This window comes from Echinococcus granulosus (assembly GCF_000524195.1).
Source record: "Echinococcus granulosus chromosome Unknown EG_S00003, whole genome shotgun sequence".
Taxonomy (NCBI): Eukaryota; Metazoa; Platyhelminthes; class Cestoda; order Cyclophyllidea; family Taeniidae; genus Echinococcus; species Echinococcus granulosus.
This window is the reverse complement of record NW_020170383.1, coordinates 1,946,861-1,961,572: the sequence shown is the minus strand read 5'-3', so window position 1 is coordinate 1,961,572 and position 14,712 is coordinate 1,946,861. Positions and strand designations below refer to the sequence as shown.

General features: G+C 37.4%; 2 protein-coding genes across 2 annotated transcripts; one reads left to right on the top strand and one right to left on the bottom strand. All coding sequences in view use genetic code 11, as the record gives it.

The window, feature by feature from the left end:
- Positions 1 to 1,114: 1,114 nt before the first annotated feature.
- On the top strand, positions 1,115 to 7,832 carry EGR_00893 (hypothetical protein; the record flags this gene model as incomplete). The annotated part of the gene is made up of 12 exons (XM_024490142.1): positions 1,115 to 1,184; positions 1,686 to 1,750; positions 1,955 to 2,040; positions 2,640 to 2,751; positions 2,988 to 3,154; positions 5,988 to 6,087; positions 6,593 to 6,700; positions 6,829 to 6,928; positions 7,052 to 7,116; positions 7,192 to 7,274; positions 7,368 to 7,479; positions 7,653 to 7,832. 12 exons carry the CDS (start codon positions 1,115 to 1,117, stop codon positions 7,830 to 7,832), a joined length of 1,248 nt encoding a protein of 415 aa, XP_024355545.1.
- A 1,448-nt stretch (positions 7,833 to 9,280) lies between these two features.
- Positions 9,281 to 14,609, bottom strand: EGR_00892 (Pyruvate kinase isozymes M1/M2; the record flags this gene model as incomplete). The annotated part of the gene is made up of 9 exons (XM_024490141.1): positions 9,281 to 9,504; positions 10,133 to 10,251; positions 10,935 to 11,154; positions 11,984 to 12,234; positions 12,710 to 12,837; positions 12,911 to 13,053; positions 13,305 to 13,491; positions 13,737 to 13,951; positions 14,534 to 14,609. 9 exons carry the CDS (start codon positions 14,607 to 14,609, stop codon positions 9,281 to 9,283), a joined length of 1,563 nt encoding a protein of 520 aa, XP_024355544.1.
- Positions 14,610 to 14,712: the final 103 nt, after the last annotated feature.

The window sequence follows — 14,712 nt, the reverse complement described above, 5'->3', positions numbered from 1 at the left end:
CTTTAGGATCCTCTCGAACTATCTTGTGCACTAGAACGCTGGGCTACGTACCAAATAGGAGAAGCTAAAATTTTTGAAGAATGTTCTTTATTGAAAAAATCAAATATTTACTCAAGTTGGAAAACGCTTAAAACTATTTTTCTAAAATGGAAAATTGATTGATCAGATTGATTTCAATGTTAAAATGGACAGCACTTTTATCAATTTCATGAACTTATAGTAATACTGCTTAAACCCGCCTAACAACTCAATACAGCTTTATTATTTTTTGGTGGATTAAAATGTCCATATTTACTGGTGGAATAATACCTATTGTATAACATGAACTTTGATAATACTACAAATTGGATGAATTTGATCTGTTTGAATGCTAAAATTGTAAGCAATGGATCAAGACTGGGCCGTAAACGGAGCGCAAATGCATGGGGCTTTAGCTTGCTCATTTGTTGGTCGTAGTGGTTGTCCTCGGGCAGAGGTCATGCACTGAGTATTGTTTGAAGGACATCTAAGAAAAGTATGCAAAGCGACCGGTATCCATCATCATCACACTACTCTAAATACCGACGCCATCCTTGGTAGATTTTGATCGTTTTAAAAATGCGATTTTTTAAGCTGAAGTAAAGCGAGGCAGGGCACACTTCCTCACCTTTCGATTGTGCAATCAAACGTATATTATGGGACAGTGAATAGTTCCCGCTTGAACGTCAGTATGGTTCTGGGATTGGAAAAAGGCGCTATTTTGTTGCAAATGGTGGTGCACTGTTGCGATAGAATAAGGTATTTTCAATGTATACCACTTTCTTAAGGGGCAGTTGGACTGAGTGTGGCAATTTTTCAGACTATAATTCAGTTTTTTTTAAAAAAATAGCTGTACAATGATAAAAAGCTTCCATACGCTAAACGAGGCGTTGAAATTAACTAATAGAGATTGTATTGCGAAAAACAATTTGCTCTCGTCGACTGGAGATCAGTTCTCGACAAATGTAACCTAGACCATCCAGTAGAAGACCTATCGTATTACTCGAAAGAATCACAGTCAAAAGCACCGAGAAATAACCTCCCACGTATCCCGCCTAAAGCTACACTTTGACATCACTGGCACTTGCTTTGCAACATGGAGACAGCGTCGTACAATGCGGAAAAGTTAATCCACTTTTACGATGAACTTAGAGAAGATAAGGCAAGTACGTGAGCAATACTTGAGTAAGGTTACATAGTAAAATTGTCTAATATTGTTAAAATGCAAAGAATTTGATAAAGTCAAATAGACCATCAAACGATTATCTTGTCCATGAGCCACTGTGTTTTCACGAATAGCCATTCACTTTTTATCTGGCAGTCATTAACTTTTATTACTCATTAGATAGATTTATCAAAACTCGTAATTGGTTATTCACGAAGATAAAGTGTACACTAGCACCAGTTCGGAATCGTTTCTTCATAAAGTCACCAGCTTTTGATAAAAAAAGATGTCTTTCTGTGTGTATAATTTTTTATTTGATTTATTCAACCAACATGAAAATCCAATTAGCCACGAAAATCCTGTGAGTAATTTAAGCTGTTTTCGGGGCTCCTACACCGATAATTCATATTATTTGTGGCGTAAAAGCAAGTAGTTTGGATATTCTGATTATAACCGTGGCGTAGACGGTATCGCAACCATATTATTTCTTACCTGCGATCAGAGCTCTCCACTTCGGTGTACTACGACCATCTGGTCAAGTGGGGCACATCTCCAGAAAAGGCCACCGTAAGTTTGGTTTGTTTAAAAGTTCTACCTATAAACATGACGGTGGTACGCTTTGATGAATTATTATGAAAGATGCACATATGCATTTCGTTAGGCTAAATGACTAATTTTACTAACACATTGGTAGAGCTTAATCCTTTTTAAAATGATTGCATGTACTGCAGTATATATGAATATGTCGAAAAACACTTTATACATACGTAGTCACTAATTCGCATGATGGACCCGAAAAACACGGGCTACCTCACTCGCAATGACATTTGCCGCACTATGAATTTCAACTTGCAAAGGTGGGTCATTTGTAACTTTACTTCAGATTAACGTTTCTGATGCAATTTATGCGGTTTTAATATTTAACATAAAAGAGGTTTATTATTTATCAAATTTTATCTCTAAATTGAAGAAAACTGTCCTGCTTCCGATTTTTAAGCAGAGTTCCTTCTGTTTTTGCTGGTTGATCCAAAGTATCAATTACCGCATGCAATATGAATAATGCAACTCTTTCTTCCACATTAATCAAGTGTTATAAATTACCAAAAGTCCTAGCAGTCTTTTGTGACTACTTATTCTGTTTAAATAATTACTTATGAATACTTTCTTGCAGGGGGAGGTTCATTTCTAATTAATATTATGCTAATTTGTCATATTATACCAATTCAGTTAACTGACGCTCCACACAATACGAATAAAAATGCAAATGAAGTGTTTTGAAACATAACTGAGGAATGCATCAGAATCTCGTAAGAGAATTGACTTAAATTTTGCCTTGCGTAAACTTTGGAAATAGACGATTCTTACCAAAACATTATCCTTCTCCATCAATGCATAAAGAAGTTAATGGTCTAATCTTACAATATACGTATTAATAACGTCAAACCATTTGTTTTAGTCTGCGTGCTTTGAGGGACATTGAGATTATCAAAACCGACATGTCTCCCTCCAAGAGAGACTCCGTTGCGTTGCTCTTTCTCGAGCTTGCATCCCGAACTGTAAAGAAAGAGGTTAGTTTTAGCATTTATCATTTCTTTGTAAGTAACTAAAAAATTAACAGGTTCATCGGTTGCTAGAGTGTGTAAGCACACTCGAAAAATTATTGAATAAGGTGACATGCGTTTTTAATTAGTGAAATTTCCCATTTTCCTACCTTATTATAAGGGTAGGCATGTTTGAAACAATCTATCCTATCCAAAACTTGAACTGGTGTCCCACTTGTCACATTTCCAATATTTCGCTGCAGAGCATGCTGAGACAACTGAAGGAAAGGCTTGAAATTGTCTATGGTGGTGATTGGAGTTGCTTTATCTCCGCCGGTCACTACTGGTCCATATGCATTCATAACCCAGGCACCAATCTGGTCTTTAAGTACCGCGACCATATCTATGGCGCTTTTGAATCGGGAAAATTGTAGAACTTTCGGTTTCCTGAAAATGAATTAATTCCTTCTACTGCACCACATTGTCTGATTTTTTGTGAATCTTTACTATAATAGAAATTCTTGAATTCAGTAAATACATTTCTGGGGAGCAAAAAGTAGCTTGAAATACGGAATTCGCGCAGAAGTTGAGTAGTTTTTTAATCACAATTGAAGTACTATTTACAAACGGGAAAGTGACAAAGCACTTGGGATTCCCATTTGAGTTGGCCTCATATAAACATGATTACTGGGTGCAAAATTATGCCGTTCTAGGGCAAAGCTTCAATATAACATTCTTGACAGATCAGTTGTTGTCGCTTTGACCGGTAAAGCTGCGGTTCACTAGTGCTTAGCATAACGATGGGTAAATTTGTTTTTAAAAGCAAAATTTGATGGAAGAATTTTGTCGGTGTGTGCATTAGTAAGGTGTTTTTGGTACCAAACTCTCTTAATGAGTCTATCATTTAAAATTGTAGCCAGCAAATGCAAATGAGTGCGACTACACACAGGGGAATAGAAAGTAATGCAATCTATTCGGTTTAATTGAAGGTTTGTTGAAAGACCTCGTAAAGACAAATTTTTGCGGCAATTGGAACAAGTGAAGGAATTAATGAAAGCCATAGTGCTCATAATGTCAGCACAAATTTTTCATAAAATCTAATGCCATTTTAGTGTTAAAGTTAGAAGGAAAGCACAGCTCTTTGAATTTCAGATGTGTTATGATCATCAGGTATTGTGATGGCGGCTTTGAGATGTCTACGTCAGTAATGATTCAAATACTTGTTTGCAGTGGCCGTATAAAAAGCCGTAAATTGAAATGCCATCTACCGATGTTAGTAAGAACGAGTAATTTCGTTGTTCATACCTATTCGAATGGGGTATTCTACCACTGCGTGAGAAAAAGTGAGATTGGCCTTCTCTTTAAATGGAAATTCTCACTCATTTGCGTACAATTCTTTCGATGAATTCGATTGTCGCTACATGAGTACAATAGAGGCAAAGAGGATGCGATTAATTCCAGTCTCTTGGTTGAACGCATCGCTCCTGACAAATCCCATTCTACTACAAAGCCTCATTACGTTTACGTCACGGTGGTGTCCGTTCAATTCATGCAGCCAGAAAAGAGTAGACTGTCAATGATGGTAGTAAATATTTAAGCTTGTCTCCGTTCTTATTACTCTTTTCAAAGAGAGAAAATAAGCTTTGAACCAACGAAAAGCACTTAAATGCAAAAAAGGGGTCTGACTGCAATCGATTGATTGTCACCTTGAGTTTTATTTGACAACGTCCAAAAGTGTGCTGTACTTAATTTGCACGAGGGCAAATGCACATGGATCCACTAAATAAGTTATGTTTCACGCATCTACAGTTGTCAAGATTCACCTATTCGTTGCTTGGATCCTTTATGCGACTGCTTTGGCTTTTACTGCTTCATAATTCAGTAGCTTTTAGTCATTTCTCTTACTCATTAATACTCTGAAAAATATACACAAAATGGATTATTTACCCAGATGCTCCACAGGCTTAGGCTCTAACTACTTTGCTAGCATGGTAGGGTAGAACAAGGCTTAAAAAATGGAAATACAAGAATAACATTGTTGGAAATTATTTCACGAAACATTGAGAGTTGTAAAGTAGGCATGGTTTGAAATCAAGAACCGTCAATAACTTCCTTTAAATGTTCTTTTACATTACACATCTCCAGAGCGATTGATCGAATACGGGCAGTCACGTTTTTAACGTGATTGACTGTTAACTGTACATTCTCTCACGCATAAAAATCACTGCCATTTGATGAAAGGAATCTTCACAAAACTGTAAAACTACCGCACTATTTTTATTAAAGTAGATTAGTGAAGGCACCTCTAGATTACACCGAATCGGTGAGTAGGCGCCAGATTGTGATCTCGAAATGGCAGATGAATAGACTTTCTGAGTAAGCGTTAGCAAGTGAAGTTGTGGTGAAAATCGCCAGATCTTGTGACTGAAACCACCCTGGTTATTACTTGATATCGTCTTTTGAAAGTGCAAATCCGGGCTTGGCTCAGTAATGACGTTGCCAAAAGTCACACCTATAGTAGTGTCGAAAACTTTATGCAAACACCAGACCAATTACAATCGACATCCTCTTCATATTGCAGATTTATCTAAGATATTTATAAATAAAAAGTACGCAAAGCTTCCTGTGGCATGTGCACACTAGATATTCAAATATATATATATGTTTAACAATGAGGAAGCTGTTTAAATGAAGGGTACCATAATTCGACTTCTAATCAGCTATCACCGCACTTTTAATGATAGCAAGAATTGTGAAAACCCGTAAAACTGGCAAACTTATTTGTGGCAGACTCAGAGGGCCGTGCACCATTCTTAAGACCTAAAATAAAGCCCGGTGATTTTAAAAAATCTCAAGATGTGCATCTTGCGCATCTACTCCTTAATTGGGAGAAAGCTTCCATTCAGGTGATGCATTACGCCTAAGACTAAACGGTTGACTCAAAATGCGGACTGTTACACATAGAAATTTTAGCTCTGAAAACGTTCATTATTTTTAGGCAGAGTAAATTTAGTCTATTACTCTGCATAAATCAAAAAGTTTTTGCTACTTAAAATAAGCATCTGACAATCTGCGATTCGGACAACGTTTGTTACCTAAAAATGGGTTTGATTGGCATTGTTAGCTTTTCCTACGAATATTAACCGTTGTGAACTCACCAATATGCTTTCAATTTAGACTATTCTAATGCATCCACAGGGATAATCCTGGATTCTAAGCGATTCAATCAAGGGAAAATGATGGTTGGTACTTATAAACAATAGAAGGCTTATCGGAATAGAGGCGTTCCTCTGTGGTGCCCAATCTCTATCTTTTATCACCCTCACATCGAGCTGCGATAAGGATGCTCTGACTGAGGAGGATGTTCGTTACTTTTAGGATTTCCTTTTCTAAACCCAAAAGTGATTTGAACTCAACTTACTGAAAAATATGTTCTATAGCTTTCTACTAAGGTATTTTTGGTTGGAAATCCATCAGATACATATTAGTGATAAAAAGGGAAAGGTGTTCTTTCCAGCAAAGGTCATAAAGTGGGTTATAGTTTACGTTTGGGTTTACCTAAGCAAATTGAAATTTCCTTAAAAATATTACTCAGTTTATCAATTATTAATGTTTCTCAAAAATCACGTCAGCGTTCATCATTTGCTGATTTCCTTTAATAAAGTCTAGTGAACGTATTCGTGATGGAAAAGTTTAAAAACAGTGAAATGGTTTGATTTTAATAAAAAGTCAGGCAATACATGAAACACTGTAGTGGACTCTTTTCGAGTCATTTTTAAAGTGAATACCTTCCTTAGTATTTAGTATTTAGGCTAATAAGCACAAAATTTAAAACTACATTCGTCTCATTTTGCTGTGTTCCGAGTAGCTTGTTTTACCAGCCGACTTTGTGGAAAAGCAGGCTTTCAACCTCCCTGATGGCGAGGATGCTGCGCAGATTTGCTGTCAAGTCAGCGATGTGCGTGCGTGCGCGCGTGTGAGGCCTGCGGATGATTGGTAGGGTTGACAGCTTTGGATGCTTTCGCCAGTCTCATTTAGGGGCTCCTGTGTCTCACCCTCATACGCAGGTGCGCACAACTCTTAAATTCTCTCACCTTTGCCTAGGCACACACTTCATTCCGCCAACACCAGAAGAATATGGCAGTCGAGCCGTCTCCAGAAAAACTCGTTCATTTCTACGACGAACTAACTGAGGCTCAGGCATGTGAGTTTACGTTCAATCAATTCGTGGTGGCAGTCTGGCGATATCCTTTTGTCTATTTAGCTGTTACATAAGGTGCAAAGTATTCAAAAATTTTTATTTTTTTCTGATTTAATATTTCTTTAGCTATCCCAACACGGAGTTATAAGGAATTCCTCATCAAATGGGGCTATGATGCTGAGCAGGCTGATGTAGGTATTCAAAGGTTAAAGAATTGAGAAAAGTGTCACTAACTCATTGTCCATTCACCTCCTTCTTTTTTTTAGCGACTGTGCAGTCGCTTGGATAAGGGAACTGGGGTTATTCACAGAAAGGATCTATGTAAACCAAATGAGATTCCCTCCAATACGTATGTCATGAAAGTCATTTTTGACGAAGCAAAAATAACAATATTCTTAACTGGCGGCTTCAAAAGTAACATTATTTTACCTTATTCCATCAGACTGCCTGCACTTCGCGATATCCAGATCCTCAATTCAGACATGAACCAGAAGCAAGCAGAATCTATTATGCTCTACGTTGTGGATGTTATAAGGAGGAAAAAATCCAAAAAGGTGAGTTTACTGCTTAACTGTCATCTAGTCGAACTATTTTCAGGATACCTATTCTTGTTCTAAGAAATATTAGATATTGCATCTAAGTATGAAATGTTATTGAGCCATGACCTCTCATTGCACTGATCTTCGTATAATGAAGTGTTGGTGATTGCATTTTCTTTCTTTCAAAGGATCAATTGGAGGACTTGAAAAAGCGATTAGAGGAAGTGTACGGAAGGGGATGGAACTGCTATATGACTGATGGCAAATTTTACTCCGTCTGTTCTCACGAAGCCGGTACCAGTCTTGTCTTTCTCCTCAACGAAATGGTCTATGGTGTTTTCCGTACACCCTACACAAGCAAGCACTGAGGAGAACGTGCAGTTGTCAAAAAACCATTATTTTGGACTATTATATAATAAATTAGAACGCAAAAGCATCAGTGACCATAGCGCATTGTCTTTAACAATCGTCACAATCATGCACACATTTTCAAGAGCAACGTACTAGAGGCGCTCAGATTCTTTTAATAGAAGGATATATTCGTCTGTGGTGTATTAGCTGTAGACAGTATTAAAATAATAAGTTCAGCAAAGCCACTGTTTCCAAAATTTTATCAGGATGTAAATACATAGTAAATTTACAAACTTACCGTCTAGGCTGCTAAGAGTAAAAGTCATACTTTTAACATAATATAGTTAAGTTCTCCACGAAACTGCGGGGATTTTCGTAAGCAACACCTCGAACTTTTAAGTGGTTTTAGTAGAGGTACTCACCGTTGATGTGTCAGTGGCACAACTTTGAGTCAGGCTGAGCAGGGTGGATAATTGCAGCCCTCTCTGGCACACACTTCCAGGCCCTATTGATTCAACGAGTTTTGCACAATGAAAGCGACCCACACAGTGTCACCTGTACTCTGTCAAGTCGGCGTCAATTGGCTGCTTGTGGAATGGCAGAAATACGTGTGTGTGTGTGTGTGTGTGTTTGCGGCTTATAGCGCTGGAAACCGGATCGTCGGCGTTAAATTATCGACTAAGTGAGTCTCGATTCTGAAAACGGAGATGTAGCTGACAATAGGCTAACTATCAACACTGGTGTAAGACACATAAGTAGAGAAATTTTCATTAATAAGAAGCGATTAATTTAATTTTCTAACCAGCAGCAGGATTCATAGGAACCTGTTTGTATGGCGTCTGATTAACTTAAATTATGAGACCTAATGATACCCTAAAATTCTTCAAACACAATGCGAAAAATAAACATACAAATTTGAATCACAGTCTTAAAAACATTTGAAGCATTTTTTCTACTTATGGCGTAAAGTGCAGCAAAGGTACGAACTCCAGTTATAATCATAATATGCCAGTGACTGCCTACGATTCCTCGAGTTTTGCAGTAAACTGGGTTATCATTGTCCGAAACTAACCACTTTACAGCTTCCATAGCACAAAAAAGGGATTAAAGTAATCCTAATCGTGGTTCACTTACGTAAATGTGAGCCTTTAATGAAGATCGCTGTAGTGTGTTGGTGTCAGGAGGGGCAAATGCTCCGTAAGGGAAGGAGGGGAGAAATTATTTTACGGTAAGGGGACTCTTCTTGAAACCTCATTAGAGATACTACGCTGCCACACAACACAACTTATACAGTTCAGATAAATTCCAAACCCAACTTTTGAAACAGACGGGAAATCACTCTTGTTATGGTATTCTCTCATTACCAACATTGAGGCAGTAAGTACCATCTTTAGACATTACATAAATAAAAGTAAGTTTTAGCAGAGGTTTGGATAGAACCGGTCTTTTACCTAGATTTTGATAGCTAGTCTTTGTAATTCTTAATATCGGGTATTCCAAGGATATTGTGCTCTACAAGTGAACCGAGTTGAATTATGCGGATGGTGTTGGTCGACCCGGGTTCGCCTTTCCATCCGGCAACCACTACAATCCGATCTCTGTCCACGAAAAGGCCTTTTCGACGTCCATGTTCAATAGCGCAGGCTATGCGCCGATTCACATCATCCGACCATAAGTCGGCTTTAGGCTCTAAAATCCAACATTAATAAAAATCAATTAATGGCCTTAGAGCCTTTTGTACAATAAGTAAATACTCCCACGTTCGATAATACCCAAACTTTTTTTAAAACAAGTGTGGCTAGTTAAAATACTAGTCGCAGAAAACACATGCCATCAATTTTTAGCAAAACGTTTTACAGATTGGGCAGAAGAAAGTGGCTGTTGTCGCAACAGCGTCAAGAAACTACATTCTATTCTAAATTGAAAAGGTTAACAGTAGCAAATAAAGGGAGAGATAAAGTCCTTGCACAAGGAGCACCAAATAAAATACACCCATGAAAACTGGTCCCCCATTAAAACACCAAATAATGTGCCGTAGCAGCATATTTGAACTAACCAATCAAATTAAGGCAACTGGGTTATCGTGCAGCTCTCATATAGCCACACCTAGTAGGATCTTGGCGTTTGAAGAATGCTACTTGAGGGCATAAGGCAGGCCTCTGCATGCTTTCAAACTCATAGAATTATACGACCAGTTAATGTCATCGGCTCCCCTCCCTACCGGCGGCCTGCCCTAACGATGAGTCAGACTGAGGCCTGACTGCCCTCGAGAGTAAGAAACAAGCCATTGTGTAAGAGTGATTTCTTTCAAACGTACCGTCGTAGAGGATAGGCCAGCAGCCGCGCCAGAGGTAGAGTTGTCGCGCGATTACTCCTTCGCGTGTCACGGCCAAAATTGGGCAGCGTGGACGATGTCTAGCAATCATTTGGGCCGATCTAAACAACACGTAATTTAAAATAAATCCCTTTTTAGTCCCCTATTTCATAGCACTGTCCAATGTAACCTTCTTACTAGGAGGTTATTTGTAAAAAGGTCTAAAATACTATCAAATCAGGTAATTTTCAAAGCCGATTAGCGAGAGTGAAGTTATTTTCACAGTATTGATAACCAGAAGTGGGATTTTAGAATAAACGAAACAAATCTTCGAAGTAAGGAGGTCATTGCTAAACTTAAATAAAGAAAAATAACTTCTCCTGTATAACAACCGAGCAAATTGAACAAGAATAATAGTTCGAGACAATTCTTAACTGAATGATCAAGTTGCACAGTAAAAGATTTGGGAAGCATTAGTAATTGGTCGATGTTGAAATTATGACTTGATAAGTTTCCGTTACTCAATGTGGGAGTGATTGATACTTTCTAATGACAGCCTTTTTAATAAGTGATTTAAGCAATATAATTTATCATTAAAATGCAATTCTCCTTAGTCTCTAGAGAGCATTCGAGATACCTAATTTAAGTCAATTTCATTGATACAAAAAGCAACGAAACTTCTACGCTAAAATGGGTAGCCAGGAAAAAGCCAGTAATGTACGAATTTCCGCAATTTTCAAGCTTTCTCTCCATCAATAAATGGGTGGATAAACTGGAGGAGGAGAAAGGTGAGACCAGACATTACGTTCCACTGCTGGTGATGCAAATGATAGCCTTCGCCAGGCAGCGCAAAGAGGCCTCGACCGCGGCGATGGCAGTAGAGAGAGTCGTGTCCGCGGGCACTTTGATTATTCGTCGCAGGTCATTGTAAAGCTCAGTGTGACTGATCACAGACTCCGCTTCCCGACAAATTTTCGCCATTGTCCGCACACATTCTACCGGATATTTACCTTTCGCAGATTCACCTTAAAACATATTTCACAAAAAATGTCATCAAGAGTTGTGCATGAAGTCGTTTTTCAGTACCACCATCAATTTCAGTGACTGATGATTCTTTTAGTATGCGTTCCATTTTAATCAACTATACTTTTCGACACCAAATAGGACCAAAAAATTTTAGAGAATTTGTAAAGTTTTCTTGAGAAATAATTTATGTGAAAAAAATTTTTCGAAGCATAGCTAACTGATCTGTTCCAGCAATGCACATTCACTCAACTTACGTAAGAGATGGCTACAACAATTCAGGAGTATCTGTTTTGAGACAGGTTAGTAAAAGTTATTAGGATTTCATAACCCTTATAATATAATTGCATTCTCTAAACTGTCAACATTATATTTTACTGTTTTAAAGACGCTAACTTGAAATAACTTATGGTAGAATTAATGAAGCAGTTCTATTCTCACTTACTGAATTCGGGCCATTAGAATTTCAACATTAAGGCTTTTTTTACTTATTTTGGCTTAATTATCAAGCTGCAGTGACATTTACCTGATAGTAGTGAAAATATTTATTTATAATTTAATATTTTCAACAGACACCATGTTAACCCTACCACCTGGCTAAACACAATTTTGTTACACAAAAATAATCAGATAACTAATTGAACTGTGAGGTTTGCTGGAAAATCTACGATTCTAACAACGTTGTCGACAATTCAAAGCATTTTTTAAAGCCATTTGAATTTATATAAAAAGCTAGTTTTGAGGTAGGGTTCCAAAACATTCTCTGAAAAATCTACACTATAATCCGAGCAATTCAAATACAATCTTCACTTCAGGTTTATATGCGCCTACCAGAGAGCATAACACAGTCTGCCCCGTCCAGAACAGCATTTGCAACATCACTCGACTCCGCTCGTGTAGCACGAGGCTTATAGGTCATTGACTCAAGCATTTGTGTTGCGCAAATACAAGGCTTTCCTGCAATATTGCATCTGGCAATAGCCATCTTCTGCACCAAAAACACCTTCTCCGAGGGTATTTCGATGCCCAAGTCACCACGAGCCACCATTATCCCATCAGCGGCTTCGATTATTTCGTCAATGCTGCGAACGAATAAATGCAACTATAGTACAGATAAATGTGAAAAAGCGTACTGGTATACTAAAAATTCCCTGCATTATATGGACGATTATCTCGTCTTTTTCGCAAAATCAAAGATGAGTTTCAACGCATCTAATGCATTAGTTGCACTAATCAATGCCTTCCGTGAAACACACAAATGACAGTCGTTTAATAACGACTAGAGGCGCGTTGTTTAGTCATTGCCTGTGTAATAGGTACACTAGGATGCTCATCAAGTGTAACCTAATTAAGTGACGTCAGATTATCAGAATGTAATAATGTATCGTTTAATTACAATTCGAATTTAATGACTAAGATAATTTAACTCAAATCTTAAAAGTTATGCGAAATGACATGACGATTTCAGTTTGAACAAGCATAGATTTGTATAAAAGGACATTAAGTGGTAAGAATGATTTTTGAGGTTTTATTTATTTTTCAGGTTGTAAGTCTTACTTTTCCACACCCTGCTGGTTCTCGATTTTGGCAATGATCTTGATGTAGGCTCCGCGTTCGCCGAGCAAATCTCGCATATCATGAATGCACTTTGCGTCACGGATAAAAGACGCAAATATTATATCCAACTACAGGCCACCAAAAGGTTTGCTTATAAGTATCGTCTACTGAACACTTGCAAGTAGATAAAATGTTGAATACATTATTATCAACAGCGAATAGAATATCTTGCTTGTCTTTTTCAGACATGGAGGGAAGGTCAACTGGTGCACCTGGAAGGTTCACACCTTTTTTTGAACCAAGTCTGCCGCCGTTCTCAATAACGCAGTCAAGGTATTGAGGACCTAATTAAAATAGTTATACCATACCTATTAGCCATGAAATTCAGTAATTCCTTTGTAAAAATTAAACTTTGATTGTATTTCTGCTCATCACTTGCGATCGCTAGCAAGATATCAAGTAATATTTGTAATCTGCCTATTATGAGGTGACTATCAAGGAGGTACATGTGTGGAAACAAAGGTCTAATTTAACTTAATCATAACAGATTCATTCTACATTTAAAAGGCCAATATTCAGAAATTTTGCTCAATACCTTTCTCTTTAACTCTGACACAAATAAGGCCATCGTCAATGTAAATTGGCGAGTTCACATTTAGAATGTTCACTATGTTGTCATAATCTACGTAGAGTGTTGTTTCGTTGCAGCATTCGGCATAGGTTTTATCTGGAGTGATGCGAATCATTTCCCCAACTATCAATTCAACTTCATCGGTTGGGCTCTATAGGTAATAAAGTAGGAGCAAAAGCATAAAAAAGAATAGAAAAACTTACAACGAATAACTTAGTGTGTCAACAGTACATGTTGTGGCTCCTAATACAATATTCTGGGTTCATTTTAATAACTTTCCCTTGTTTTTAGATCATAACAACGCTTAAAATTAATTGTAACTATTCCTTGAAATAGTTAAAGTGAAAACTGCTAACCATTTTTAAACAATTGTAAAGTTTTTGAAAAAAAGCTTACACCATTTATCAAACCAGTACGAATTTCTGGACCTTTAGTATCCAGTGCGATTGCAATGGGACGAACATAGGGCTTGAATGTTTGTTCTGCCTCTCGAACCACCCTTATGGTCTCTAAGTGATATTCATATGTTCCATGCGAGAAGTTTAGCCTAGCAATATCCATGCCGGCTTCAAACAGTTCATGGAGAATACCAATATTTTGGCTAGCCGGGCCTAATTTGTGGAACAGATTAATGTAAGTATCAGAAAAAAGCAGTGCCCCATTCTATCTAAATTAACAGCGGATATGAAGAAGCTGCATTTCACATTTATTACCTAAAAATAAACAAGAGCCTCAAAACCTGCTTGATAAAGGTGTAAAATAATTTTTACGCACCCAACGCTAGAAAAAGGTCTCAAAAGATAACATCTAACAACATTTACAAGCAATAAAAAACTTCATACCCAAAGTACAAATAATATGAGTTTTTCGAAATTGGTCTGGCGTTCTACTTATATCAAGATTACAATTTCTTTCCAAAAGCGAAGTCGAGGAATCATGAATGGCACTGTTTGCATGAGATGCATACCCGAAGTTCTTTAAAGACCCGACTTTAAGTGGAATGGACACCCCATCTGCGAGAGGAACTGCCATTATTGGTAAAACTAAAAACAAATTTAAGAAAATCACTTAGGATTTACATGAGGAACACAAAAGTTAGGTTTAGACAAATAATGCATAGAGTTGGGGTATATACTGTCTACATACCCAAATTTGATAAATCTGAACCACAAAAAATACTAGATATCGCTAACCGGCGCCATTCAAACAAACGCGAAGGCTGCAAATACATATAATGAAGACAAAGTTTGTGCTATTTAAAAGACTCATACTGTAAAAATTCAATTTATTAATTTGTGCTGTGCATTGAGAAATGTGCACAATGTTAGCATAATGTTAAATATATTACAAAAACTTGGGTAATAATGCCAAT